Raw genomic sequence first — 27703 nt, 5'->3', positions numbered from 1 at the left:
AGTTCTTCCTTGCTTGTGCTAGTCTGCATTTTATGTCCTCCTTACTTCTGCCATCATTAGTTATTTTACTACCCAAGTAACAATATTCATCTACTTCCTTTAAGACTTCATTTCCTAATCTAATATTTCCTACATCACCTGCCTTCGTTCGACTGCACTCCATTACTTTTGTTTTGAACTTATTTATTTTTATCTTGTACTCCTTACCCAAGACTTCATCCATACCATTCAGGAACTTCTCGAGATCTTCTACAGTCTCAGATAAAATAACAATATCATTGGCAAATCTCAAGGTTTTGATTTCCTCTCCTTGGACTGTGATCCCCTTTCCAAATTTCTCTTTGATTTCCTTTACTGCCTGTTCTATGTAAACATTGAAAAGGAGATGGGACAAACTGCAGCCTTGCCTCACTCCTTTCTGGATTGCTGCTTCTTTTTCAAAGCCCTCGATTCTGGACTAAATTATTACCTGTCACAGTTCAGCTGGAAGGTGATGTTTCAGAATGTATCGATAGATAAAGCAGTAGAAACCTTCTATTCAGTACTACATTATGGCATGGAATTACATCCCTATATGGAATTTTAAGACTCCCAAATTCCCAAAGTGGTATAATCATAAATTGAAGTCACTGATTATTGAAAAGAAGAAAGCACACAAGCGGTACAAATTATCAGGTCTCAATTATGATTATCAGCATTTCTCGTAATTAGGAAATGAATGCGAGTCTGAATCCTAATCTTGCTATACAAACTATGTCTCCAACTGTGAACAAAATATTTCTTCCAATCCACAGAAATTCTGGCAATATCTAAGTTCTGAAAGGTCATGTAATAATATCCCTTCGACAATGCATCTTAATGAAATAACAGTAGATACTGAAGAAAACAATGTCAATCTATTTGCTAAACACTTTTCATCTGTTTATTCTTCTTATCTGAATAGTAATAGTATGTCATATGATTATCCTTTCTCTGTCAATCTATCAGTTATAAACATTATTAAGGCAGAAATTTACAACAAACTGATATCTCTGGAATTAAAGAAAACTGTAGGACCTGATGGTGTTTCAACTTATCTGCTCAAGTACTGCTCATTTATTTTATGTGAAGCACTCTTTTTTATCTGATCAACTTATCATTAAACCAAGGTGTTTTCCCAGGAAAATGAAGAAAGGATTTATTAGTCCAGTTTTCAAAAACGATGATAAAACTGACATAAAACAGTAGAGACCAGTTACAATTTCTTCACATATTTCCAAAGTTTTTGACTGAATTATTCTTGACAAGATCACACCTCTCTTTAGAAACATCATTATTGATGAGCAACATGGATTCTTTTCAGGACAGTCAACCTGTAGCAATCTTCTTTGATTCTATCAGTTCCTCTTGGATGCAATAGAGAACCACTCTCAGGTGGTTTGCATTTATACAGACTTCTCAAAAGCTTTTGACTCCGTTTACCAAGATATCTTGCTGCAAAAACTAACAGGTCATGGAATTAATGGATGGGGCTCTCCTCTCCTGGTTTGAACCATATCTTAAAGTCCCATAAAGAGAGACTGCTAAAATAAGGAATAATTTTCTGCGCCTATTAATGTTACCAGTGGAGTTCCTCAAGGGTCTCACCTTGTACCCTTACTTTTTACTGTCTACATAAATGACATTAAACATACACTTAAGAGTTACAAATTGTTTTTGTTTGCTGACGATGCAAAAAATTTTATGCAAATTAATTGTCCTCTTGATTTTTAAAACTTCAAGAAGATTTACATCATCTGGAAGAGTACTGTATTCAAAATGGGTTGAAAATCATGAAAAATGTAAAATAATATAGTTTTTTTAAAACAAGAAGAAAATATCATTTCAGTACAAATTTTGTAATAACAACATTCTAACTCCTGTTTCACAAGTTAATGACCTTGGTGTTTTATTCAGTTATAACCCATCATTTAAGTAACATATTGAAAATATTTTTAAGAAATCATTACTAGAAAGCATTACTAGATATTCCAGAGAATTTTCAAACTCAGCTACCTATTGATTGCTGTATGTATCTATGGTATGCCCTATACTAGAATACTGCACACCTGTATGGAACCCTTCGCATCAGACCTCTATTCATAGATTAGATTCAGTACAACATAAATTTCTTCATTTATATTCATTTAGAGAGGATTCTCATATGAAAATGTTGATTATACAACCTTATAACAGTCATTAAATCTGCATAGTCTGTCACAATGCTGTGAATTCCTGAACACACTTTTCATTTTTAAATTGCTTCACTCCTTGGTGAACTGCCCACAACTCCTTGAAGAAATGAACCTACATGTACCAGACAAATGCATGAGGTTTAAGAATACATTGTCTACAAATTGGCGTAGAACTAACTATGCATTCAATGGGCCAATCAAATGAATGTCAAGATTTCTAAACAAAGTGGATATTGAGATATTTAACTGCTCATTTTCAAAATTTAGAAATCACATACATAATCTCCAGAAGTGACTATTGCTTACTTGTGATATAACCTGTGCATGTATCTGTACATCGTTTTCTTTTTATACTCCACTGACCTTTCTTTAGTGTGTTTTGTTTGGTTTATTTTTCTCTATTGTGTGTAAAATGGTATTATTATTATTATTATTATTATTATTATTATTATTATTATTATTATTATCATTATTATTATTATTAGTTGATGTATTAGTATGATGTTAAACCACTAACAAAAAAATGGAGGAGAGCATTTGCAACACCTCTTGCCATAAGGTACATGCTTATTTTCATAATTTTAATTGTAATATCATGTCATGTACAGAAAGTGAGGAATGTACTAGACTCGTTGCCATGCTGCAGAGCGGGGAGGAATTAGTCAATGGAAGACAGGCTTGTGGGACTACCAATGAGAGAAACTCACTGTAGCCTACTACTCATAATTTTGACCTTTCATTATACAGTTGAAGGGTTTAGTGTAATCTACAAAGCACAATTGGAGTTTTAATATTGAGTTCATAGGGTTTTTCAATGACTTTTCTTACATTCAGCACTGTGGCAATCAAGGTCAAGTGCAGGGCAATTTGAAATAATGTCAGTCAGAGAAAATAAGTGCAGTGCAGTTGCAACAATATAGATGGGGCCAGCAAAGAGCAAAACAATTGTGCTAGCAAATTGTTAAGGCCTGCAATAATGAAGCTCCTAGATGAAGGTGGACCAGGCTTCCAAAATGATCTGGAAGTGGGAACTGCTAGAATCTTCTGTAGCCCTTTATATGGAGCACAACTGGTGCACGCCAGTCGGCCTGGAGTTGTTCTTGAGTCCGTCAGTTACAAAAGAACATAAGCAGAAGGCCGTGAGTCCATAAAGAGTCATTCATCAGACATGTGTCTGTCAGACGGCTATGCGAATTTTCTTGTAAATTGTTCTGGAATGACACTGCACTGTGTAGAACCATGTGGAGAGCAGGAATTCAAAGTACTGATATTCAAGCCTGTGTTTGAGTGTGTGTTAGTATGTATTACAATCACTGGTAGAAACTGTGTCGAGTGAAACACTCAAACACAGGTGGACTTGGGATTAACTGCAAAAATAGTAGCTCAATAAATTTAGTGGATAGTAAAACATGCTACCTCTCTTTGTAGTAATTTTAGTTCTAAAGATCCCAATAACATGCTACAGTATTATTGTGCATGTTTTCTTGTACTTGGAATAAAACCAATAATAATAATAATAATAATAATAATAATAATAATAATAATAATCTTGAAGTAACGAACAATCCTCATGCAAATGCTGTTAGAAATCATAATGCCATCAATACTCTTTGTTTCTCAGAGTTACAAAGCAGTAATGATGACCATTCAAAGAGTGTTAAATCCGAGAGCTTCTTCGGCAGTGGTAATTTCATGCTTGACGTAGCTACCCACATAAAGGGAGGGGAGTTTCCTTATTCATAGAAGTAACATCCACCAACTTATAGGTGGTGAATTCCAATAAGCTGTCATCCTTGGAATGGAGAGACATACTTTAAATGATGGCAACAGTCACCCCAGTGCATACTCAACCTGGACATTCCATGAGCACAGGCCACTGCAGGAACTCCAGTGAGTATGAAACCCCACCACAGGCACACAGGAGCTACATTCAGCAGGGACTTACTCACACTAAGTGTTTTAACACTGTAAGGTTTTTGTTAGTGAGCAGTCTCAAAGGGAAAGGCCTTGAGGTACATGAAGAAGTCCATTGTATAGCAGAAAGTTGAACTAACCATAATATCGTTATAATTAACTATAACCAGAGGAAAACCAAATGAGAAATCATCGATCCTGTGATAAGGTTTGAAGACTCTTTTTCCCAGCCAGATGGCGATTAAGAAGAAAAAACGTATATATACCAGCCCACAATACTCTACTTCAGAGAGCCTACAATGGAAGCAATATCTGAGTAAGATGCAATAGGAACCATCCCCAGAAATTTTGTTGAAAGGAAGCAAACTTACAAGCTGGATACAAATTTATAAGATCAAAATGTTATCGCAATTATAAAACGTATATGGGAAGCATAGTCCCCAATTTTTTTCAAGCAAAAGAAACAGCACATCAGGTTTTAAATGTTCGCCTATTTAGTTTTGCTCTTTCTTTTCATTTCTGATTAAGTTTGCAGTAATAAAAGGAATAAAGTGAACAAGGTAAATAAACTGAATAAAGAAAATAAAGTGAATAAATTTAATAAAAATAAGTCATACAAATAGGTCATAACTAATAATATCTGTATTTAATAACAATAATAATAGGTATTAAGAAATATTAGGAGAACCGGCCTCAGGAAAATTTAACCTAAGATAAGCAGTCATAAATCAACTGTAAAAAGGCTCAGCGAGTAAACAAGCAAAGCCCTGCATTATCATTCAGTTACCTCGAACAGAGAACAAAAAGCAAGCTATAGCAAAATCAAACATAAATTTGGCACATCCACCTGAAATACAATAGTTAATCTCATCCCAAATTGATAGCCAACAAGAAAAATTACTCAAAAAAAGCAAAGATAAATTTAGATAAGGCTGAAAATAAAAGGAGCAAGGGATACAAAAATTATAAACATGAGAAATTCGACAACATCCTGCTGGGGCATGGTTGCCCAATTAAACAGAGGAGATAAGCCTATGCTAAGCTGCAACCAGTGAAAAGGAAAATTTAAATTCCAAAAATGCACAAGAAGGTTAAATTTAGAAGAATCAAGTTTCAGTGAATAAAAGAGTAAAGAGGACTTTGAGGGAAACACACCTAAATGCACTAATATTATTTCTATTACTACAGGTAGATAAGCATCATTTCTGATTAAATTAGACATGTTTGAAAAATTAATAGTTGGTTTGATAGAAGGGGATTTTGGCTCAGGAAAGGCCACTGAAGCTCAATATGTAGGGTTCCAGGAAGATATAGCAGATATTTTAGATTCAGGAGGTGAAATGGACTATAACATGATTAGCCTATGGAATTTGACAGGGTAGATCATAGGAGACTACTGGCAAAAAAAGAGTGCAATTGGAAAGACAAAAGAGGACTGAATGGGCGGCTATATTTCTAGGAAATAGAACTCAAAGAATTAGAGTAGGTGAAGCATAATCTGATCCTGTAAACCAGTAAGAGGGGAATTCCTCAAGGCAGTATTATCAGATTCTTTGTTTTCTTATATATATAAATGATATGAGTAACAAACTGGAATCAGGGAAAAGGCTTTTGGGGGATGATGTTTTACTGTATAGAGTAATAAACTACAAGATAGTGAGCAACTGCAAAAAGACCTCAACAGTGTTGTGAGATGGACAGCAGCCCATAGTATGACGATAAAAGGGTTAAAAGTTAGGTTGTGAATTTCACAAATAGGAAAAGATCTCTCATTTCTAATTACTGCTTTGATGGGGTGAATGTTCCTTATGCAGATCACTGTAAATACCTAGGTGTTAATAATTATAAGGAAAGACCTTCATTGGGGTTAACACATAAACAGGACTGTAAATAAAGGATACAGATCTCTGCACATGGTTATGAGGGTATATAGGGGTTGTAGTAAGGATGTAAAAGAGAGGGCATATAAATCTCTGGCAAGACCCCAACTAGAGTATGGTTTCACTGTATGGGACCCTCGATTTGATCTGGGTGATTTCTGACAAAAGAGTAGCTTTACGAAAATGTTGCAAAGTTCAGGCTGGGAAGAGTTGGGAGAAAGAAGACAGGCTGCTTGACTAAGTGGTATGTTCTGAGCTGTCAGTGGAGAGATGGCGTGGAATGACATTAGTAGATGAATAAGTCAGAGTGGTTTTTTTAGTAGGAAAGATCACAATATGAAGTTAAGGAACCGGGCGAGTTGGCCGTGCGCATAGAGGCGTGCGGCTGTGAGCTTGCATCCGGGAGATAGTAGGTTCGAATCCCACTATCGGCAGCCCTGAAAATGGTTTTCCGTGGTTTCCCATTTTCACACCAGGCAAATGCTGGGGCTGTACCTTAAGGCCATGGCCGCTTCCTTCCAACTCCTAGGCCTTTCCTATCCCATCGTCGCCATAAGACCTATCTGTGTCGGTGCGACGTAAAGCCCCTAGCAAAAAAAAAAAAAAAGAAAAAAAGAAGTTAAGGTTGGAATTCAAGAAGACAAATTGGGGAAAATATTTGTATATAGGAAGAGAAGATAGGGATTGTAATAATTTACCAAGGGAAATGTACAATGAATTTCCAAATTTTTTGTAATTATTTAAGAAGAGAGTAGGTAAACAACAGACAGGTAATCCGCCACCTGGACGACTGCCCTAAATGCAGACCAGGATTGATTGATTGATTGATTGATTGATTGATTGATTGATTGATTGATTGCAACTTATGGCCCAGTGAAGACAGTAAAAGGAAACTACCTCACTCCTAATTTCCCTAGTATATTCTTCAATGATATCTAGGCCATCAACAACGGCTGCTGGCAGGGCTAAGTACTCAACATACATATTACAGTAACCATGACACAAACCCCTCAGCCCCATAGATTCAGTGTCTACTGAAAATAACTTTATATTTCCATCTTCTGATTCCAAAGAATGACAATAAATATTGAATATAAGGGATACTGAATATAAGTCTAGGGGTAGTGCACCTCCATCTCATCTGGAAGCCACAGGTTCGATACAGGATTTTATATCCCAGTTGCACTGACACCAAATTTACTCTGGACAATATTTATACAACTAATGCTAAATTAAATTAAGATCTAGATAACTACTACATTTATTAAAAATGGAGATGAATATTAAGACTTAAAAAAAAGTAAAAATCAAGGTAGTATTACTGTAACAAAAGCTTAGCTAAGCAAAAAGAAAGGTCCATTATTAATATAGTCTTCTGTATTCCAGTCCAATATGAGTGGCTTCGATATGCGTAGGAACCTGACTACAGCTTGGGATCTGGCTGGTCGCTATGCTACCGACCTGTTCACTGACCATGCGATTGACATCATTAATCACCACAACCCTAAACAACCACTGTTCATCTTCTTGGCTCATCTTGCAGTGCATGCTGGAAATCCAGGGAAGCTGCTTGAAGCTCCACAGGAAGTTATTGATCGTTTCCGCTACATCAAAGAACCAAACCGTCGCACATACGCAGGTAAAAAAAATTTTTTAAAAACCCAAATTATATCATAAATATTTGAAATATACTTACACATATTGTGGAATATCTGAAAGCTAGGAGACTGTTGGAAGTTCACAGCTCACCACCAGGTTCTGGCCTGCCTAAGCCGTGCACCATTAGGGTACATAAGAGATGTTTTGCAAAATATTTCTTCTTCTTAGTATCAAGTTGGTGTATGTACAGGCAATTGCAGCTTAAAGTAAATTGCTTTCAAATACGGAAGTTCAACACGCCCCAGCATTTGTTGTGTTCTTTCAGATCTTTCACGAGAGGTGTACATGCAGTTTTCAACTAAACAATCAATGTTTAAACTAATTGTTGAGGAATGTACCCTGTACACGAGAAATGTACAGGTATGTACCTTTTAAGATTGAAATGAATAGTAAACACCCACAATAACAGAGAGAGAGAAAGAAAGAGATTATGTAGAAGGTGCATGTTGTAACGTATCAGATTTAGGTATGGTTGTGGAAATAAGCAGAAAATGAAGGAAGTAACTAGGAAATTGAATTCAGCAAAAAGGTCAGCTAAGGACAACATAATGGCAGACATAATTAGCACGCATATGAGTTTTAGTAAAAAATGGAATGGTATATTTACATACTTTAAGGCAGAAACAGGTTCCAGAAAGGACATTTCAGTAATTACAAATGACCAACCATCGTGCCACGCTGGTTTCCTCCTAACTCTTTTCACTTCTTTAATTTGATCCAAATTACTTGCTGGATTCTTTAGCTCTCTTCTAGCTTTAGCACTTTTCTTCATTTTTATCTCTGTCTTCAACAGTATATCTAATGGCCCTTTTTTTCAATTGATTCATCTGCAACTTCTTGAGATGTAAAATCACCTTTGATTGAACCGATACATGCACTAAACTCTTATTCCCCAATTTATGTTTGTCAAAGATTGCATTCAAGCCTTAAACTACCTTCCTATTTTTAGAGCCCCATAATTACTAACTTCCAGCTGGAGCACAGCCTATTACAATAAGCTGTTCACTTTATGGATCTAATTTCTTTCTTAAATATTTACGTACATGCTTAAAAGCAGTACTACCAAAACTCCTAAGATTACATAAATTGGGTTTTCTATATTCCCAAAGTTCACTAAGGATTTTATTACAGGATACAGTTGGGGTTCTATTCATTAAATAGGTGGAGCAATAAATTGCCTCTCCCCAAATTTCTTTAGGTAACTCAGATTCAGTCAACAGAGTTCTAGCCTTTTCTACTAAAATTCTTTCTGATTCAGGATTCAGAATCATATGAAACAGTGTACAAAGTGTGTTCAAAAAAAGACCGAACTTTGTAAATTGCGCGCAAACCGCAACATTGAGCAAGTTGTGACTGTGGCGGCGCCTAGCGGCAACTTCTGACAACAGACCGCTACTTTCCGCATTCCATTGCCTGCATTATCAGTTGAGTTAGAGCCTCTGAAGTGATTGCGTGTGTCACATGTTCGTCGAATTCTATAATGAAACAGCTTGAGGAACAACGCGTGTGCGTGAAGTTCTGCTTCAAAGTTGGGAAAACGTTTGTGGAAACATTTGAAATGTTATGATGTCGAAACCAAAAGGCAATCATCACAGTGAGTGGGGAAAGGTTCTCCTCGACCGAAAAAAGCACGAATGAGTCGTTCAAACATCAAGGTGATGCTGATTGTGTTTTTTGATTGGAAAGGCATTGTCCATCACGAGTTTGTACCCCGAGGCCAGACAGTGAACAAAGAACTGTACCAGAATGTTTTAATGCATTTGAGAGATGCTGTGCGCAGGAAGAGGCCTGAACTGTGGGAAAAAAATCCTGGATGTTGCACCATGACAATGCGCCAGCACATGCCTCTCTCTCAGTCCGCAGTTATCTGGCAAAACACCAAATTCCTGTTGTGCCCCATCCGCCCTATTCTCCCGACTTGGCTCCAGCAGACTTTTTCTTATTCCCCAAATTGAAAAACCACCTTGAAAGGACATCGTTTCCAAGACATTGAAGAGATCAAGGAGAATGCGACGAGGCAACTTCGCGCCATCAAAGAAAGTGCATTCCAGGAAGCATTCCAAAAGTGGAAGAAACGTTGGCAACACGCTGTTGATAGTGCAGGGGACTATTTTGAAGGGGACAGTCTGTGAAATGATGTAAGCTACATAATAAAGTTTTTCTAGCCACAGTTCGGTCTTCTTTTGAACACACCTCGTATACTATTTGTATTCCCTTGCAACAGCAAAAATTTCACACATTGTTACTAACATATTCCCTGATTTTTAAAAATTTACTAGAGAAGTGATTTGTTACATAATTATAATATTCACCAGGCGAGTTAGCCGTGCGGTTGGGAGCGTGCGGCTGTGACCTCGCATCCGGGAGATAGTGGGTTCGAATCCCACTGTTGGCAGCCCTGAAGATGGTTTCCCATTTTCACACCAGGCAAATGCTTGGGCTGTACCTTAATTAAGGCCAAGGCCGCTTCCTTCCAACTCCTAGGCCTTTCCCATCCCATCCCCGCCATAAGACCTATCTGCGTCGGTGCGATGTAAAACCACTAGCAAAATATATATATATATATAATATTCAATAAAGTTTTCATAGACTTCCCTGGGCTGAGTAATTCAGAGGGTTGAGATGCTGGCCTTCTGACCCCAACTTGGCAGGTTTGATCCTGGCTCAGTTCAGGCTCAAATACATCAGCCTTGTGTTGGTAAATTTATTGGCACATAAAAGAACTCCTGCGGAACAAAATAACAATTTCTCAAGGGAATGTTTATTTTTACAGTTAGCAAGCCTTAGGTTTTGAGGGTTGTTTTGTTTATGTATCACAGTTATCAATACTTCAGCTGGTTCCTTCTTCAATCGTAATCAACCTATCAGAATTTTGTAGATATTTTCTTTAGCCAATTAAAATTGGGGGTGTGTATTGGAATCCAACCTATCAGTAAAGAGTTCTGGAATCTTCCCCTTAAAAATACTATAAAAGCTGTGCACTTTAAGGCTGTATTGTCTGAGGAGGGTGAATTGACATGAACCAGGAGGCAGGGGCGCGGCCTGCGTTAGGAAGGCCCATTGACTCAAGGTAATTGCAAATTTTCATAGACATGTGATAGCTCCTTTGGATACCTTGAGGGGAAGGTTTCAACTTCTTTCATTTAATGTAAATTTCTAAATTTGGTGGTTTAAATATAGAATTTTCAGTAAGCCTGAGGACTCTGTTCTATTCCCTACTGGAAAATATGTCCTGTAAGGGAACAAAGATTGATTACCATCTATTGGTTGAGATGCTTCTGCTTCTCTGTCTGTATTTATCTACAATTTCATGGATGTTTAATTAATGTTACGAAATCTTATACTTTGTTTCTGTACTGGCAATCTCACACTTGATAGTTTATTATACTGTCGCCTAGTGTACCTTTGGCTTTTCTACCTCCTTGATTTTAAGTCTCTTAATGATATTTTTTCTTTGAACTTCAGAGAATAGCAAAAATGGAGTCCAGAAGTATAATGCAGGCCTTCTCACCATATTATAATATTTATAATAGATTCAAATGATGTTATGCTGGAGATTCACGCAGAATCTATCATTCTTTATCTTTATTTAACGTGGTAAGTTTGTGACTCTGTGTTCACTTTATCTTGATAAATTCTATGCCTTTTTTACTCGGCGTTATTGGTTGCACTTTGGTTACCGTTCAACTGAACATTATGCTTTGTAGGTGTTGCCATATTATTTCACCCTTTGCTTGAGTTTTTTCCTATTTTCAATGTCTTGCTACATTATATATGTTTTTCTTTCCTTAATGCCCCCCTATTTAAATGTATCGCTTCAATGTTGTTGCACAATACGGTCTATTCCAATATTTTGGTGTAATTGACATCTCCATTTATATGTGCCTGGTATTTTGGATCTCTTGTTGGGGATTTCATCAATGTTTTATGCTTGGGCCGTCTTAAGGTCTCTACGTCTGCTTTGTAAATGCCTACGTGGCATTTATCATCAAAGCTGTATTCTTGAGATGTTGTAGTGGTTATCTACATCATGATTTTGTATAGACCTATACCTAGTCTGGTAAATTGAACCAAACTACAGTATTATCCCAGTATTATTATATTGAGTGACTTTGCATTTTGGTGCATTTCTACATGGCATTTGAATCTGTTAGATGCCCGATTTTGTATGTTTGTCATGCGGTTGAGTGGTACATAAATGAAGGAGAAAGATTTATTTCACCCTTAGTTTTATTTTACTCTGGATTAATGTTTTATTTTACTGACCCATCCTTACATGCCATTTGTGTCTTGCCATTGTGTGACCTAGTGGTAACTTTATCCTTTTACTTTTGGGCTCTTTGGGAGATAGCCATTTTCTTTTTCTGCTTGAATCCTTACCTTTTTTCCTTTCATTTGACACTCGTCCACATGTGACACAGTTTTGCCCTGCTTTGTTTTCTTCTTTGCCTTAAGTCATTATTGAGGAGCTCCATTTTTATTCTGCAGGGTCTGTTCCTTCTCTGTGGTATGTCATATATGTTATTTTGGAATAATATCGAAAGATATCATCTCCGAGGTAACTGGGATGGTTATACCAATAGTTTTTCTCCCAATGAAAGAATGAGTGCGGGCCTTAGCCCATCTTTGGTACTGAAGTACGCAAATTTTATTATCTCATGAAGGTCGCTAGGAAGGCGATATGTTGACAACCTTCATATGCAATAATTTGTGAGTACTCTCCAAAAGAATTTATGATCTGTGTTTTGTTTTTTTCCTTTTTTATGAATTATTTATGTTTGTGGGTTACTGTAGTCACGTCCTAGTTCGTGAACCATGGGCAACGGCTGAGTGGCCTTGTAAGTGGTCCTGAGAGTCGGGATACCAGTTGCTATGGAATGGGAGTGGGCATCTCGGACATATTCTGAGTCCTGGCCCTCCTTGTGCACAGGCAGCTAGGACTATACAATCCACCGGTGGTCCATAACCCATTAGAGGAGAGATCCTCAGTTGGACTATGTGCAAGTAGGGTAGCATCCTGCTTCATGAATTTACCGAGATCAGAACATTTTAAGCAAGCCTCGGACCTATGGGAGTAATGGAGTCCCACTCCCATTTGACAGGCGAGGGACTCCTTGGAAACAACTTGGCGAACAAAATGGAATTTGATGAGGAGCTATCAATATTAATGGGGCTTATGGAAGAAAGAAAGTAGAACTGGCTGAGTCAGCAAAGAGGATGCATCTGGATGTGCTAGGAGTAAGTGATGTTCGGGTAAGGGGAGATAACGAGGAAGAGATAGGAGATTATAAAGTGTACTTGACGGATATTAGAAAGGGAAGAGCAGAGTCTGGGGCAGGGCTCTTTATCAGGAATACCATTGCACGCAACATAGTTTCTGTTAGGCATGTAAATGAGCGAATGATGTGGGTAGATTTGTTAGTTGGAGGAATTAGGACTAGAATTGTGTCCGTGTATTCACCATGTGAGGGTGCAGATGAGGATGAAGTTGACAAGTTTTATGAAGCATTGAGTGACATCGTGGTCAGGGTCAACAGCAAGGATAGAATAGTGCTAATGGGGGATTTCAATGCGAGACTTGGAAATAGAACTGAAGAATACGAAAGGGTGATTGGTAAATGTGGGGAAGATATGGAAGCTAATGGGAATGGGAAGCATTTGCTGGACTTCTGTGCTAGTATGGGTTTAGCTGTTACGAATACATTCTTCAAGCATAAGGCTATTCACCGCTACACATGGGAGGCTAGGGGTACCAGATCCATAATAGACTATATCTTAACAGACTTCAAATTCAGGAAATCTGTTAGGAAAGTACGAGTTTTCTGGGGATTTTTCGATGATACAGACCATTATCTGATCTGTAGTGAACTAAGTATCTCTAGGCCTAGGGTAGAGAAAGTGAAATCTGTCTGCAAACGAATAAGGGTAGAAAATCTCCAGGACGAGGAAATTAGACAGAAGTACATGGATATGATTAGTGAGAAGTTTCAAACAGTAGACAGTAAGCAGGTTCAGGATATAGAAAGTGAATGGTTGGAATACAGGAATGCTGTAGTAGAAACAGCAAGGGAATGCTTAGGAACAACTGTGTGTAAAGATGGGAAAAGGCGAACATCTTGGTGGAATGATGAAGTGAGAGCAGCTTGTAAACGTAAAAAGAAGGCTTATCAGAAATGGCTCCAAACAAGGGCTGAGGCAGACAGGGATTTGTATGTAGATGAAAGAAACAGAGCGAAACAAATAGTTGTTGAATACAAAAAGAAGTCATGGGAAGATTTTGGTTACAACCTGGAAAGTCTAGGTCAAGCAGCAGGGAAACCTTTCTGGACAATAATAAAGAATCTTAGGAAGGGAGGGAAAAAGGAAATGAACAGTGTTTTGAGTAATTCAGGTGAACTCATAATAGATCCCAGTGAATCACTGGAGAGCTGGAGGGAATATTTTGAACATCTTCTCAATGTAAAAGGAAATCATCCTGGTGGTGTTCTGAACAGCCAAGCTCATGGGGAGGAGGAAAATAATGTTGATGAAATTATGCTTGAGGAAGTGGAAAGGATGGTAAATAAATTCCATTGTCATAAAGCAGCAGGAATAGATGAAATTAGACCTGAAATGGTGAAGTAAAGTGGGAAGGCAGGGATGAAATGGCTTCATAGAGTAGTAAAATTAGCATGGAGTGTTGGTAAGACACCTTCAGATTGGGCAAAAGCAGTAATTGCACCTATCTATAAGCAAGGGAACAGGAAGGATTGCAACAACTATCGAGGTATCTCATTGATTAGTATACCAGGCAAAGTATTCACTGGCATCTTGGAAGGGAGGGTGCGGTCAGTCGTTGAGAGGAAGTTGAATGAAAACCAGTGTGGTTTCAGACCACAGAGGGGCTGTCAGGATCAGATTTTCGGTATGCGCCAGGTAATGCTACGAGAGGAATAGACAGTTGTGTTTATGTTTCATAGATCTAGAGAAAGCATATGACAGTGTACCGAGGGAAAAAATGTTCGCCATACTGGGAGACTATGGAATTAAAGGTAGATTATTAAAAGCAATCAAAGGCATTTATGTTGACAATTGGGCTTCAGTGAGAATTGATGGTAGAATGAGTTCTTGGTTCAGGGTACTTACGGGGGTTAGACAAGGCTGTAATCTTTCATCTTTGCTGTTCTTAGTGTACATGGATCATCTGCTGAAAGGTATAAAATGGAAAGGAGGGATTCAGTTAGGTGGAAATGTAGTAAGCAGTCTGACCTATGCTGGCGACTTGGTCTTAATGGCAGATTGTGCCGAAAGCCTGCAGTCTAATATCTTGGAACTTGAAAATAGGTGCAATGAGTATGGTATGAAAATTAGCCTCTCGAAGACTAAATTGATGTCAGCAGGTAAAAAATTCAACAGAATTGAATGTCAGATTGGTGATACAAAGCTAGAACAGGTCGACAATTTCAAGTATTTAGGTTGTGTTTTCTCCCAAGATGGCAATATGGTAAGTGAGATTGAATCAAGGTGTCGTAAAGCTAATGCAGTGAGCTCGCAGTTGCGATCAACAGTATTCTGTAAGAAGGAAGTGAGCTCCTAGACGAAACTATCTTTACATAGGTCTGTTTTCAGACCAACTTTGCTTTAGGTAGCGAAAGCTGGGTGGACTCAGGATATCTTATTCGTAAGTTAGAAGTAACAGACATGAAAGTAGCGAGAATGATTGCTGGTACAAACAGGTGGGAACAATGGCAGGAGGGTACTCGGAATGAGGAGATAAAGGCTAATTTAGGAATGAACTTGATGGATGAAGCTGTACGCATAAACCAGCTTCGGTGGTGAGGTCATGTGAGGCGAATGGAGGAGGATAGGTTACCTAGGAGAACAATGGACTCTGCTGTGGAGGGTAAGAGAACTAGAGGTAGACCAAGGCGACGATGGTTAGACTTGGTTTCTAACGATTTAAAGATAAGAGGCATAGAACTAACTGAGGCCACAATGCTAGTTGCAAATCGAGGATTATGGTGACATTTATTAAATTCACATAGGCTTGCAGACTGAACGCTGAAAGGCATAACAGTCTATAATGATAATGTATGTATGTATGTATGTATGTATGTATGTATGCATGTATGTATGTATATTTCTCTTTCATTTGAACCTTGGTTCCCACCCAACTTGGCATGGAGTGTCTAAAGTTCCAAATTTCTTAATACTTATTTGGCATTAATGTTTCCCATTTAGTCACCCCAGTCTAGTACATGCTTAGCCTCTGTATTTTTGGGCCATAAGCCCACTTAGGGTTTTAACTATTTCTATAAGGAGGGCAAGTGTTTTGCCTCCTAGCCTTTTGTTTATGACCAGTCGTGTTCAACCTTTTCTTTTTACACTAAGGCCACTTAGTATAGGCAATCATGCCCCTGTAAATACATTGGTGTTTTTCTGGGGTTAGTTCCCTTTGGGAACAGTAAAACATATAACTGTTTAACAGTAGATAAGCTCACATCAGGGCAAGGGTACGTAAATACTCTAACTGAGGACAACTGATAGGTATATTTGTAGTATTTGTATGCCATATGCTAAATAAATAAATAAATAAATAAGTACTATCGGCGTTCCCTTGAACCCCATATTCATCCGGCTATGCACCAGAAATATTAACTTTTTTTATGGGATATTCCACTTTGCATCCTGCACGACCAACATGTTGCCATGCAGCAGAAGCAGTGACTAATGTGTTGCACAGGTGATGTTGGGAAGTTTTGGAACATCCTCCATAATACCCTGCCATCAATCCTTGTGACTTTGATTTGTTCCCTCATTTGAAAGAACCTTTCTGAGGCATCAGGTTTCCTGATATTTCATCATTGCTGCAAGTAATAGGGCTCTCCATCACTGCAAACAACCAAGACCACCTCGCTGGTGCACATTTGAGAGGAGGTCTAGAACTTCACTGTTGATCATATTAAAGGGATATAGCAGAATTTTGCTGATGACTGCAATAAACTCTTGGTAATATCTGTGTTGCCACTATTTTATTTACAACCCTTGTATGAGGCACTGAGTGTCTGGCTCCTTGACTGAATGGCTCTGAGTTTGATTTCCAGCCAGTTTAAGGATTTTAACTGCATATATGGTCAATTCCTCTGGCTTGGGGACTGGGTGTTTGTGTTTGTCAATGCCCATATCACTACCAAAATATCACTTCCCGATAAATCACTTCCACTGCTGTCATCTATCAAACTAACTTCTGCACCCACACGAGAATGAAATGGCCTGGCTCTGCAACTGAGTAACCTCTAGCCTGGAAGCAAAAAATATCTGTGAAGTATCTGCTCTTGGTACTTTCCCTTTATAAGTGGCAAGAATTTTCTAGTTACGAGGGAGTATCCAAAAATAACCAGAATAGCATTGCTGTGAGAAAAGCTTGTGTAGTATGCATTTCTGCCACTAGGGGTGTATAGCACAACTCATTGCCAGTCCAGTGCTGCCTGTGTTGTCGACCTGGCTTGTTCTGTTCATCTGCAGAGATTGATTTTTGTAGCACTCTTTTAATTTCTTCTTGTTTCATTTTTTGTGATGGCAAATTTAAATGAACAACATGCAAACCTTTCATTGGGAAGTTTTAAGATGATTGCACAACAATGTTCATCAAAAAAGACCCGATTTGTGGCAGACAGGAGACTAGTTCGTCCACCATGACATTGCACCTGCAGACACAGCCAACTCTGTTAGAAAGTTTTTGGCTAAAAATGGCATGGTTCCGCTGCGCCACACCTGACCTGGCTCCGTGCAACTTTTTCTTATTTTCAAACATGAAAAGTGGCATGTAAGGACACTGATTTGACAACACTGAAGAGGTCAAGAAAAAAACGAGGGATGAGCTGTCAGCCATTTCTAAAGATGACTACAAAAAAGTTTTTGAACAGTGGAAGTAACAGTGGGACAAATGTATTAGTTGTAATGGAGATCATTTTGAAGGAGATAAGGTTGTTTTTTTTTTAATTTGAAAATATATAGCTTTTAAAAATAATTCCAGTTTTTTTTTTGGTAACCCCCCCACCATAGATATAGTTCACAAAGCATTCATCGATACATCAAAAGCTATATATATTCACTTTAGTTCTACTTATGAAACACAGATGGCTGCAAAGTATACAACTTCTCGATTCATAAGATGATAAAAATCCTGCAAAGTGGCAGTAATGCATGTGTAATAAATAGGTGCTCTAACTTCCGCTTTATCAACCATATATGGTATGTTAAACCAGCTAAATGAGTATAGTCCATCAGATGTACAATGTACATCAACCTTGCTTGAGTGGTTAAAAGTGGTTCTGACTCTGGTTTCATGTAATTTTAATTATTACTTACACAGTGTACCATATAGTATTATGTAGTTATATCAAGAACATGGCTACTGATTTTTATTTTGTTTGGAGGAAACACACTATATTGCCTAGGGGCACAGAAATGTGAAGTCCACCCCTGCTTGTGCATCATTTGGGTTACATACAGCCCCATGCTGTGCATTGTGTAACAATGTTTTTGTTGATGATAGTTTTTTTTTTTTTTTTTTCAATTACATAAATGCCATACTTTATTTAATTGAATAACTATTAGAAGTAGAATGATACATGATTTGAACATGATTTGAGGTACTGAACTATATTAAATACATGTTTAAGCCATGGTCTTTCAGCAGATGAAATTTCCAAAACAACGAACGATGAAATAGGACTAGAAAGCATAGTATGCTGTGAGTTGAGTAATTTTGAGGAGTAAGAGAGCTTGTAATTTTACAGGAATATTGATATGACAAAATACATCATTATAGACACCAGTGAGAGAAGGCCTATGATGACAATGGTGATTGTTGTTGTTGAACATGGGAGCTGGAGTTCTCCAGTTCTATGTGGAATCCAAACCACTGTGACATGACTTTTAATTTCAATACATTTCATGGAATTTGCAGTTTAGTGCAAAGACAACATAATCTATGCTTCCAGTGGACTAAAATAAACAACAGTGTACTTATTCTGAGATGATCTTCATGTGTAAAAGAAAGTAATTTGAAATCTATTCACCAGATATAATGTGTAACAAGGTAATTACATAACCCATTTCACTAATAATTTAATTAATAAAAAACATTACATAACTCATATTCAACAGAGAAATTTTAACGCTATACTCCAAATCAATAAACAGAGAATTATTTATTTACTTACTTAATCCATTTACCCTCCAGGATTGGTTTTTCAGCTGGACCTGGTGAGGGATCACACCTCCACAGCCCCAAGGGCAGTGTCCTGGAGTGTGAGACATTTGGTCAGGGATACAACTGGGGAGCAGGACCAGTACCTCGCCCAGGCAGCCTCACCTGCTATGCTGAACAGGAGCCTTGTTGGGGATGGGAAGATTGAAAGAGACAGGCAAGGAAGAGGGAAGGAAGTAGCCAAGGCATTAAGTTAGGAACCATTATTTTTGCCTGGAGGAGAAGTGGGAAACCACAGAAAATGACTTTGAGGATGGCTGAAGTGAGAATCGAATCTCACTCTACTTAGTTGACCTCCCAAGGCTGAGTGGACCCCGTTCCAGTCCTCGTACCACTTTTCAAATTTTGTGGCAGTACCAGGAATCGAACCCAGGCCTTCAGGGGTGGCAGCTAATCATACTAACTAGTACATCACAGAGTCAGACAATAAAGAGAGAATATAAAAGTTCAACATATACTGTATTTCTAAATAGCTGTCTAAATTATGATTTTAAATGGGTTATCTGTGATACCAGAGTGTGGTTTATGTCCTGAAACTAACAGGGTATAGTTCTAGAGTGAACAAAAGTGATGAAGGCATGAGTCCAATAAAAGTTATTGTAGTGGAGACAAGAAAATCAGAAAACTGCTGTCCGCCAGGTTGTACAACAACAGGAACCTTTGGCAGTTTTGATGTACCAGCACTGCAGCAGAGCTTGTAGTTCTAGAATTTGTCTCTTTAGCCATGTAAGAACCCACTACTCGATAGACACTATTATAGTCACCAGTGAGAAAGTGTAGATGACAATGGTGGTTGGGGTTTTTTTGCTGTTGTTGGTTGTGAGAGTAAATTAACTTTGAATTTTTCTCCCCTTATATTACAGCAATGGTGGCAAAACTGGATGAGTCAGTGGGGCGAGTAGTACGTGCCCTTCAGAAGCGTGGAATGCTGCAGGATTCTATCATTGTGTTTTTGGCAGACAATGGAGCACCAACTGTTGGCATTTATCCCAACTGGGGTTCTAACTACCCCTTTAGAGGCGTAAGTAACTAACTTACATAATAATAATAATAATAATAATAATAATAATAATAATAATAATAATAATAATAATAATAATAATAATAATCAGCAGTCAATAGTATGCATACATTATTGACCTGTAACCAGAAATTCACATCCTCAGAAGAAGCATGCTCCCTTCATTTGGTTTCAGCTAAGGCTGTTTGAAGTAAACCTTTTGATAGAAAGTACATTTTTAACTGATATTACAAGTATTTAATTTAGCCCCAAGACTAGTGACAAATAAATGTTTCAACCAATGAAGTTTAAAATTTAATGTTACTCATTGAGTGAAGTGAATAAAAACTAGTTGAAGCTAAGTCTTAAACATTTTTGAGATGTATCTCTGTTTCATGTAAATAAAAAGACTAGAATCTACTGCACCTAGATGTATCTTACTTTTTCCGGGCAGGCTAGATATATCTTCATATTGGTGTGAATAAAGAGTAGATTCTACTTATTTGGTCTAGATGTATCTTGATGTTTTTAAGACTGTGGTGGAACATGCTAAATTTTTCCTTGCTGCTTGTCAGTTCTTGTCATGGTGATGTTCACGCCAGTTAGACAAGAAAAAACATATTGTGATCGAAGAGATGTGGGCAAAGAACTGTTATGTTTCAACAGTGAAAATGCAGACTTTTGGCCAAAGGCATTTTTGGCAGAAACTGAAGAAATGCGAGTGGGAGTTCTACCTCCCAGAAAAATGGATGGAGATCTTCATTGTATAGATGATTCAGGTTTCGAGGGTGCAGTGGCAGAGGACCTTGGAGTTGATTGAACAGTATGTAAAACTGTTCATTTTGTTATGGATCGTGTTCTTGACAATGTTAAAATGCAAACTCGTGTCCTCATCCCGAGGTGGTGCAGCTCTTTTCAGGCACACCCCCATTGGAGGTGAGCTTGACAAAGCTAACAATTGGAGAGAATTTTCTTCCACAATGCAGGAAATTAATAATGCTTATGCTGGTAAACTCGTTTTCCTCTGCCAACCGCTGTAGGCACATTGAACTGCATGCACACAGAAATAAAGAAACCATTTGTGCACAACAATGAGTACATAAATCACAAAGGGTATGCCAGTTTCAATGTGCAAGCTACTGTCAATGCTGATGATGAATTTACAAGCATAAGCACAGGGTGGCCTCGTAGCCAATTAGGAAGATCATTTCTCAGTTCAACGGTAAAGCTTACTTGGAGATTCAGGCTATGGTATATTTCCATAGCTTCTCATTCCATTTAAGCCAGCAGAAAATGCTATTCAACATTGTTTCAATTTGACACATGCCAGAGAGAGAGGAAAATAGTGGAAAGAACTTTCAGTCAGTTAAAACAACGGCTTCCGATCCTTGGTAATTGTGTCTGAGTTTCCCTGGAAAGAATCCCCAAAGTAATTGTCACATGTGCCATGCTGCACAATATTGCTAAGCACTTGAATGGTCCATTTGAGTATGACTTGGAAGACAGAGAAGAAGCTGAGGACAAGAATGACGAAAGATTTCAAAGAATCTGTTGGGGGACAGCATGAGAAGAACGTGACTAAATTTCATGGTGAACAGAAGCGCCAGGACGTGTTAGATTTTATATAGTCTTTTGTAACTTAGTTATATTTTATATTTTGAAATACCTTAGTTCTTAGTAGTTAAATAAACAGAAGAAATAATATTAACTATTTATAAATAAATATTAATGAAAGTATGTTCTGATAATAACTTAAGAAGTGAATCTCCCTCGCTTAGGCAGCAGTACACAAGCCTCTCACCACTGGGTTCCATTGTTCAAATCCCGGTGATGGACAAAGCGGAGGCAGGACTTGTTTTTCTCTGGCTACTCCAGTTTTTCCTGTTATCTTTAATTCCAACAACACTCTCCAGTATCATTTAATTTCATCTGCCAATCATTAATCATTGCCCCAGAGAAGTCTGACACGCTTTGGCAGCTGGCACAATTCCTATCCTTGCCGCTAGATGGGGGCTTCATTCATTCCATTCCTGATCTGATCAAATGACTGGAAACAGGCTGTGGATTTTCATTTTCAATGCTGCAGTTGTGAATTTGAGTGTTGTATGTTATCCAGCCGTGTGTACTACTCAACTACTGGCTGTGCTGTACACCATCAGATGATAAGGGACAGAGGAGAGAGATAAGGGGAAGTGTTGTCGACAGGTTGTGACTTGATTTCCTTCACGTTGTACCATTACGTTATAGTCGAGGCGATCGTACGCACAGAAAAGTAGTGGACAAAATGGCGCGTGGCAGCTTCATGCAGCACAAACACATATGAATTATCACCAAGATGCAAGTTAATCTCAGTTAGAAGGCGGAGACTTATAAAAGACCATCAAAAAGGAGTTTCAAGTTGGAACAACTATTGTCTTGAAAAATAATTGAATTCAATTAATTCTTACTGCCTTGAGAAAGAAGATCACTTTTAAAAGGAAGTAATCTACTTGGAACCAAGAAGAGGTTGATTAACAAACAGAAAGAGAACTGTGAACTAAAAATATAAATATTGGTGAAGAATTCAATGATTCACAGCTAAAGACTCAGTCAAGACGTGGAGAAATGTACACATTCCAATTTAAAATATTGGAGAAAAGGAATATATGGACCGGTGCAAGATTGAAGAGAAAGGGCGAATTCTAGCACTATAAGTGGCTGAATATAATCAAGAATAACAGAAATAATAACTAGAAGCACTATTTAACATGAAGAAAAAGATCTATTTAATGAGAATAAGCCGCATTTGAATTCATATAAGGGTGCAATTTTGAGATATAAGAGAAAACACTAGCATTTATTCATATCTGTTAAAAGGCTTAAAATGAAAGAATTAGCTATTTATTCTGCCCATATAATATTGTTTTCTTCTTGCACGGACACCTGCAATATAATGAGAACCGCCTAAACAAGGATGAAGATTGCGCAGGCTACCATGACGAAAACCAATACTGCGATGCCCAGTAACCAGCTGTGACGTGTCCGGAGATGGAATCTAACTACACAGAGATGGCATAGCATACAAGCAGGAACCAGCAGTTGCCGCCGACGAGATGAGATAAGGGATAAGTTTCCGATATATATTAAAAATTAATAGTAGTTGTTGCAGTAAATTAAAAGCAGTGGAGTATTACCTATAAACGAATTATATGTGCCAAATTGTGAATGTCAGTGGTAGATCTTAAGCATTTAACCACGAGTGTGTGCCAATTTAAGTAGCAGATATACTCAAAATGAAATAATAGGTTATTGTCAACATATGTGAAGAGTGTATATCGATTTTAACGTACCAATCTATACGGAAAGTTTATTTAGCTATGAACTGGGGGAGATTAAGAGTAGTATACATGAATTGCAAAGTATAATCTAGTTTTTGAGTAAACCAAATTGACAGACATGGCCGTAATGACTTTATTATACAAAGAGATGGATTATATTGGGAATACGCGTTTATTAAGAAGAATATATCATTGAGGGAGTATCAAACCGTAACAAAGATGATATTTAAAGCAAGCGAAATGAGAATATGTATATTCAGAAGGATTAATAAGAAGAGGTACATGAGAAATGTGTAGTAATGAGAGTATTGAGATGTAATGTTTGTTTCATTGTAAGGTTAAATGAAGTTGTTGTTACGGATTCATGTGATAGATATTGGTAATGCATGATAAAAATAATGAAGGCTATGAGGTTAGGTCATGTTGAGGTGAACATAGAGTTACAGACCAGTTGCTTTAATCTCGATTGGTATTATAACGTGAAAGATTATGTATAGTTACTGAATTTCAGATACCTACTTATTGGTGTAGATGTAGGGACATTAAGAATTATCGCCCTACAATGTCTCCCAAAAAAAAAAAACAGTAGATTGAGGAATTAAATTATGTCAAAGTATTGGCACAGCGGTAGATGAAATGAGGTTATTCATCATTAATAGTAGCACATATATAAATGAGTGGCACAATTTCACAGTTAATATCGATAGATTGTTTTATGACTATATATATGATTTCCACTGTCATGATATAACAATGCCTAGTTAGTATTTGTAATTATAATAGTATTTTAGAGTGTGGTAACAGTTTAAAGCCACAATGAGGAAACTTGTTGATTATCTCATATCTTGTAAGGTGAATACGAAGCCCCAAATATGAAGAATCCTCCACAGGAATATTATGCAAAATATAGATAGGGAATCATTTCACAGAAGTCAGATACACAGTACTAAGAAAGCACCAAAGACTTCAATAAAAAGGTTAGTTGAACACTTTACAGGATACTATCAAAATGTAAATGGACTTCGAAGTAAACTAACTGAACTTAAAATTTCTTCATGTTTAGCTGACTATGACTTCATGGTATTAACCGAAACAAACTTAAATGATGAAATTAGTGATGTGGAACTCGGACTCGAAACGTATTCAATTTTCAGATGTGATAGGTCTTCTTTAACGAGTATGAAGGCATCCCATGGGGGGGTAATGATCTGCATTAGCAAGAGGTTTAAACCTACTCTGATACCGTGCGGTAACACAGTTGAACAGTTGTTTGTGTCCTTGACTTTTGACACCACAAAATTAATCATTGGTGCTGTATACATTCCACCAAAGTCTCCTGTCCAAAAATATTTTGAACATTGCAGTGCTGTTGAAAAAATTATGTCAAATCTCGACAACCATTTATTGCTCATTGTTGGTGACTACAATCTACCACATCTTAATTGGATAGTAAATGAAGAAACATCTCCTGGCCTTATGTCAGTAGGTAACCACACTATGCAGTCCAGTTTAGTTATAGACACTTTTTCTTATCTCTGTTTAAATCAGTTTAATGCTATCCCAAATTTTCTGAATCACTTTCTTGACTTGGTTTTCAGTAACTCCAGCTCCATTGACGTAAAATCTAGTAATGAAAGCATTGTCCCCCTCGATAGACACCACCCAGCTTTAGAGATTTCTTTACCTATAAATGAGCTATACAATTCCTTGCCTGCTGATAGTTTTTATTTTGACTTTTTAAATGGTGACTATAATGGACTAAATTATTATCTGTCACAGTTCAGCTGGAAGGTAATGTTTCAAAATGTATCAATTGATAAAGCAGTAGAAACCTTCTATTCAGTACTACATTATGGCATGGAACTTTACATCCCTATACGGAATTTTAAGACTCCCAAATTCCCAAAGTGGTTTAATCATAAATTGAAGTCACTGATTATTGAAAAGAAGAAAGCACATAAGCGATACAAAATCAGGTCTCAATAGTGATTATCAGCATTTCTCAAAATTAAGAAATGAATACAAGTGTGAATCTAAATCTTGCTATACAATGTATGTTTCCAACTGTGAACGAAGTATTACTTCCAATCCACAGAAATTCTGGCAATATCTAAGTTCTAAAAGGTCATGTAATAATATTCCTTCAACAATGCATCTTAATGAAGTTACAGTAGATACTGGAGAAAATATTGTCAATCTTTTTGCTAACCACTTTTCATCTGTTTATTCTTCTTATCAGAATAGTAGTAGTATGTCATATGATTATCCTTTCTCTGTCAATCTATCAGTTATAAACATTAGTAAGGTAGAAATTTACAACAAACTGATATCTCTGGAATTAAAGAAAACTGTAGGACCTGATGGTGTTTCAACTTACCTGCTCAAGTACTGCTCATTTATTTTATGTGAAGCACTCTTTTATCTGTTCAACTTATCATTAAACCAAGGTATTTTTCCAGTGGAATAGAAGAAAGGATTTGTTAGTCCAGTTTTAAAAAATGGTGATAAAACTGACATAAAACAATGTAGACCAGTTATAATTTCTTCTCATATTTCCAAAATATTTGACTCAATAATTCTTGAGAAAATCACACCTCTCTTTAGAAACATCATCATTGATGAGCAGCATAGATTCTTTTCAGGACGGTCAACCTGTAGCAATCTTCTTTTATTCTATCAGTTTCTCTTGGATGCAATAGAGAACCACTCCCAAGTGGACTGCATTTATACAGACTTCTCAAAAGCTTTTGACACTGTCGATCACGATATCTTGCTGCAAAAACTAACGGGCTACGGAATTAATGGGCCTCTCCTCTCATGGTTTGAATCATATCTTAAAAATCGCCTGCAGATTGTTAAAATAAGGAATCATTTTTCTGTGCCTATTATTGTTACCAGTGGAGTTCCTCAAGGGTCTCACCTTGCGCCCTTACTTTTTACTCTACATAAATGACATTAAAAATATACTTAAGAATTCTAAATTGCTTTTGTTTGCCGACGATGGAAAAATATTTATGCAAATTAATTGTCCACTTGATTGTTTAAAACTTCAAGAAGATTTACATCATCTGGAAAAGTACTGTATTCAAAATGGGTTGAAACTTAATCATGAGAAATGTAAAATAATATCGTTTTTTAAAAACAAGTATTTCCGTACAAATTTAGTAATAACAACATTCTAACTCCTGTTTCACAAGTTAATGACCTTGGTGTTTTATTCAGTTATAACCTATCATTTAATGAACATATTGAAAATATTTGTAAGAAAGCATTTCAAAGATTGGATTGCATTACTAGATATTCTAGGGAATTTTCAAACTTAGCTACCTATCGATTGCTATATGTATCTATGGTACGCCCTATACTAGAATACTGTACACCTGTTTGGAACCCTTTTCATCAGACCTCTATCCATAGATTAGATTCAGTACAACATAAATTTCTTTGTCTATATTCTTTTAGAGCAGGATTCTCATATGATAATGTTGATTATACATCCCTACAACAGTCCTTAAATCTGCATAGCCTGTCACAACGCCGTGAATTATTGGATACACTCTTCATTTTTAAATTGCTTCATTCCTTGGTGAATTGTCCACAACTCCTTGCAAAAATTAACGTACATGTACCAGACAGACGCACAAGGTTTAAGAATACATTGTCTACAAATTGGCATAGAACTAACTATGCATTCAATGGGCCAATTGAACGAATGTCAAGATCTCTAAACAAAGTGGATATTGTTATATTTGACTGCTCATTGTCAAAATTTAGAACTCATTTACATAATCTCCAGAATTGACTATTACTTTCCTGTGCTTACTTGTAATATAACCTGTGTATATATCTGTACATATGTTCTACTTATACTCCATTGAACTTTCTTTTTACTGTTTTGTATTACTTTTGTATTACTTTCCTGTGCTTACTTGTAATATATCCTGTGTATATATATATCTGTACATATTTTTTCTACTTATACTCCATTGAACTTTCTTTTTACTGTGTTTTTTTCTATACTTCTCTACTGTTATGTAAAATGGTATTTCCGTTAATAAAGTATTATTACATACCAACAAATATAAAGAAAATGACCTTATAAAAAAATAACTCCATGAACAATTATCAATTTTGTTAAGCAGTTCTGGAACATTAAATGTTGTTATTCATGTTATTGACAAGATAGAACTTTAGTTTTTCATCACTTGTACTGCATTATAAGTTAGAAAGGCGAAATGATGGATTTAATTAATTCAGTGAAGCAATAAATGGCAAATAATGAATGTAAGAATACAGAAGACCCTATTTCGACTATGTTGACAGAAAGAATCAATGTATATAAGATGGTTAATTATCATATACCCATTTTCTTTTCTCTACAAGAGATATTTCAATTTTATTTTATTTCATCCAAAGTTAGCATGCTAATAAATAAGTGTAAGGATTATTTCTGAGTTTTTATTCTG

At 36.9% G+C, this 27703-nt stretch overlaps 1 protein-coding gene across 1 annotated transcript in view; it reads left to right on the top strand.

The window, feature by feature from the left end:
* LOC136858234 (arylsulfatase B) overlaps positions 1–27703 on the top strand; it is a 94672-nt gene that overhangs the window by 38236 nt on the left and 28733 nt on the right. The window contains exons 4-5 of the mRNA XM_067137633.2: positions 7394–7646; positions 19784–19941. Of these exons, the coding sequence (XP_066993734.2) occupies positions 7394–7646; positions 19784–19941 (411 nt within the window). The remainder of the gene's footprint in view (positions 1–7393; positions 7647–19783; positions 19942–27703) is intronic.

Source organism: Anabrus simplex, chromosome 1 (genome assembly GCF_040414725.1).
Source record: "Anabrus simplex isolate iqAnaSimp1 chromosome 1, ASM4041472v1, whole genome shotgun sequence".
Lineage (NCBI taxonomy): Eukaryota > Metazoa > Arthropoda > Insecta > Orthoptera > Tettigoniidae > Anabrus > Anabrus simplex.
This window is presented reverse-complemented; position numbering and strand designations above follow the sequence as displayed.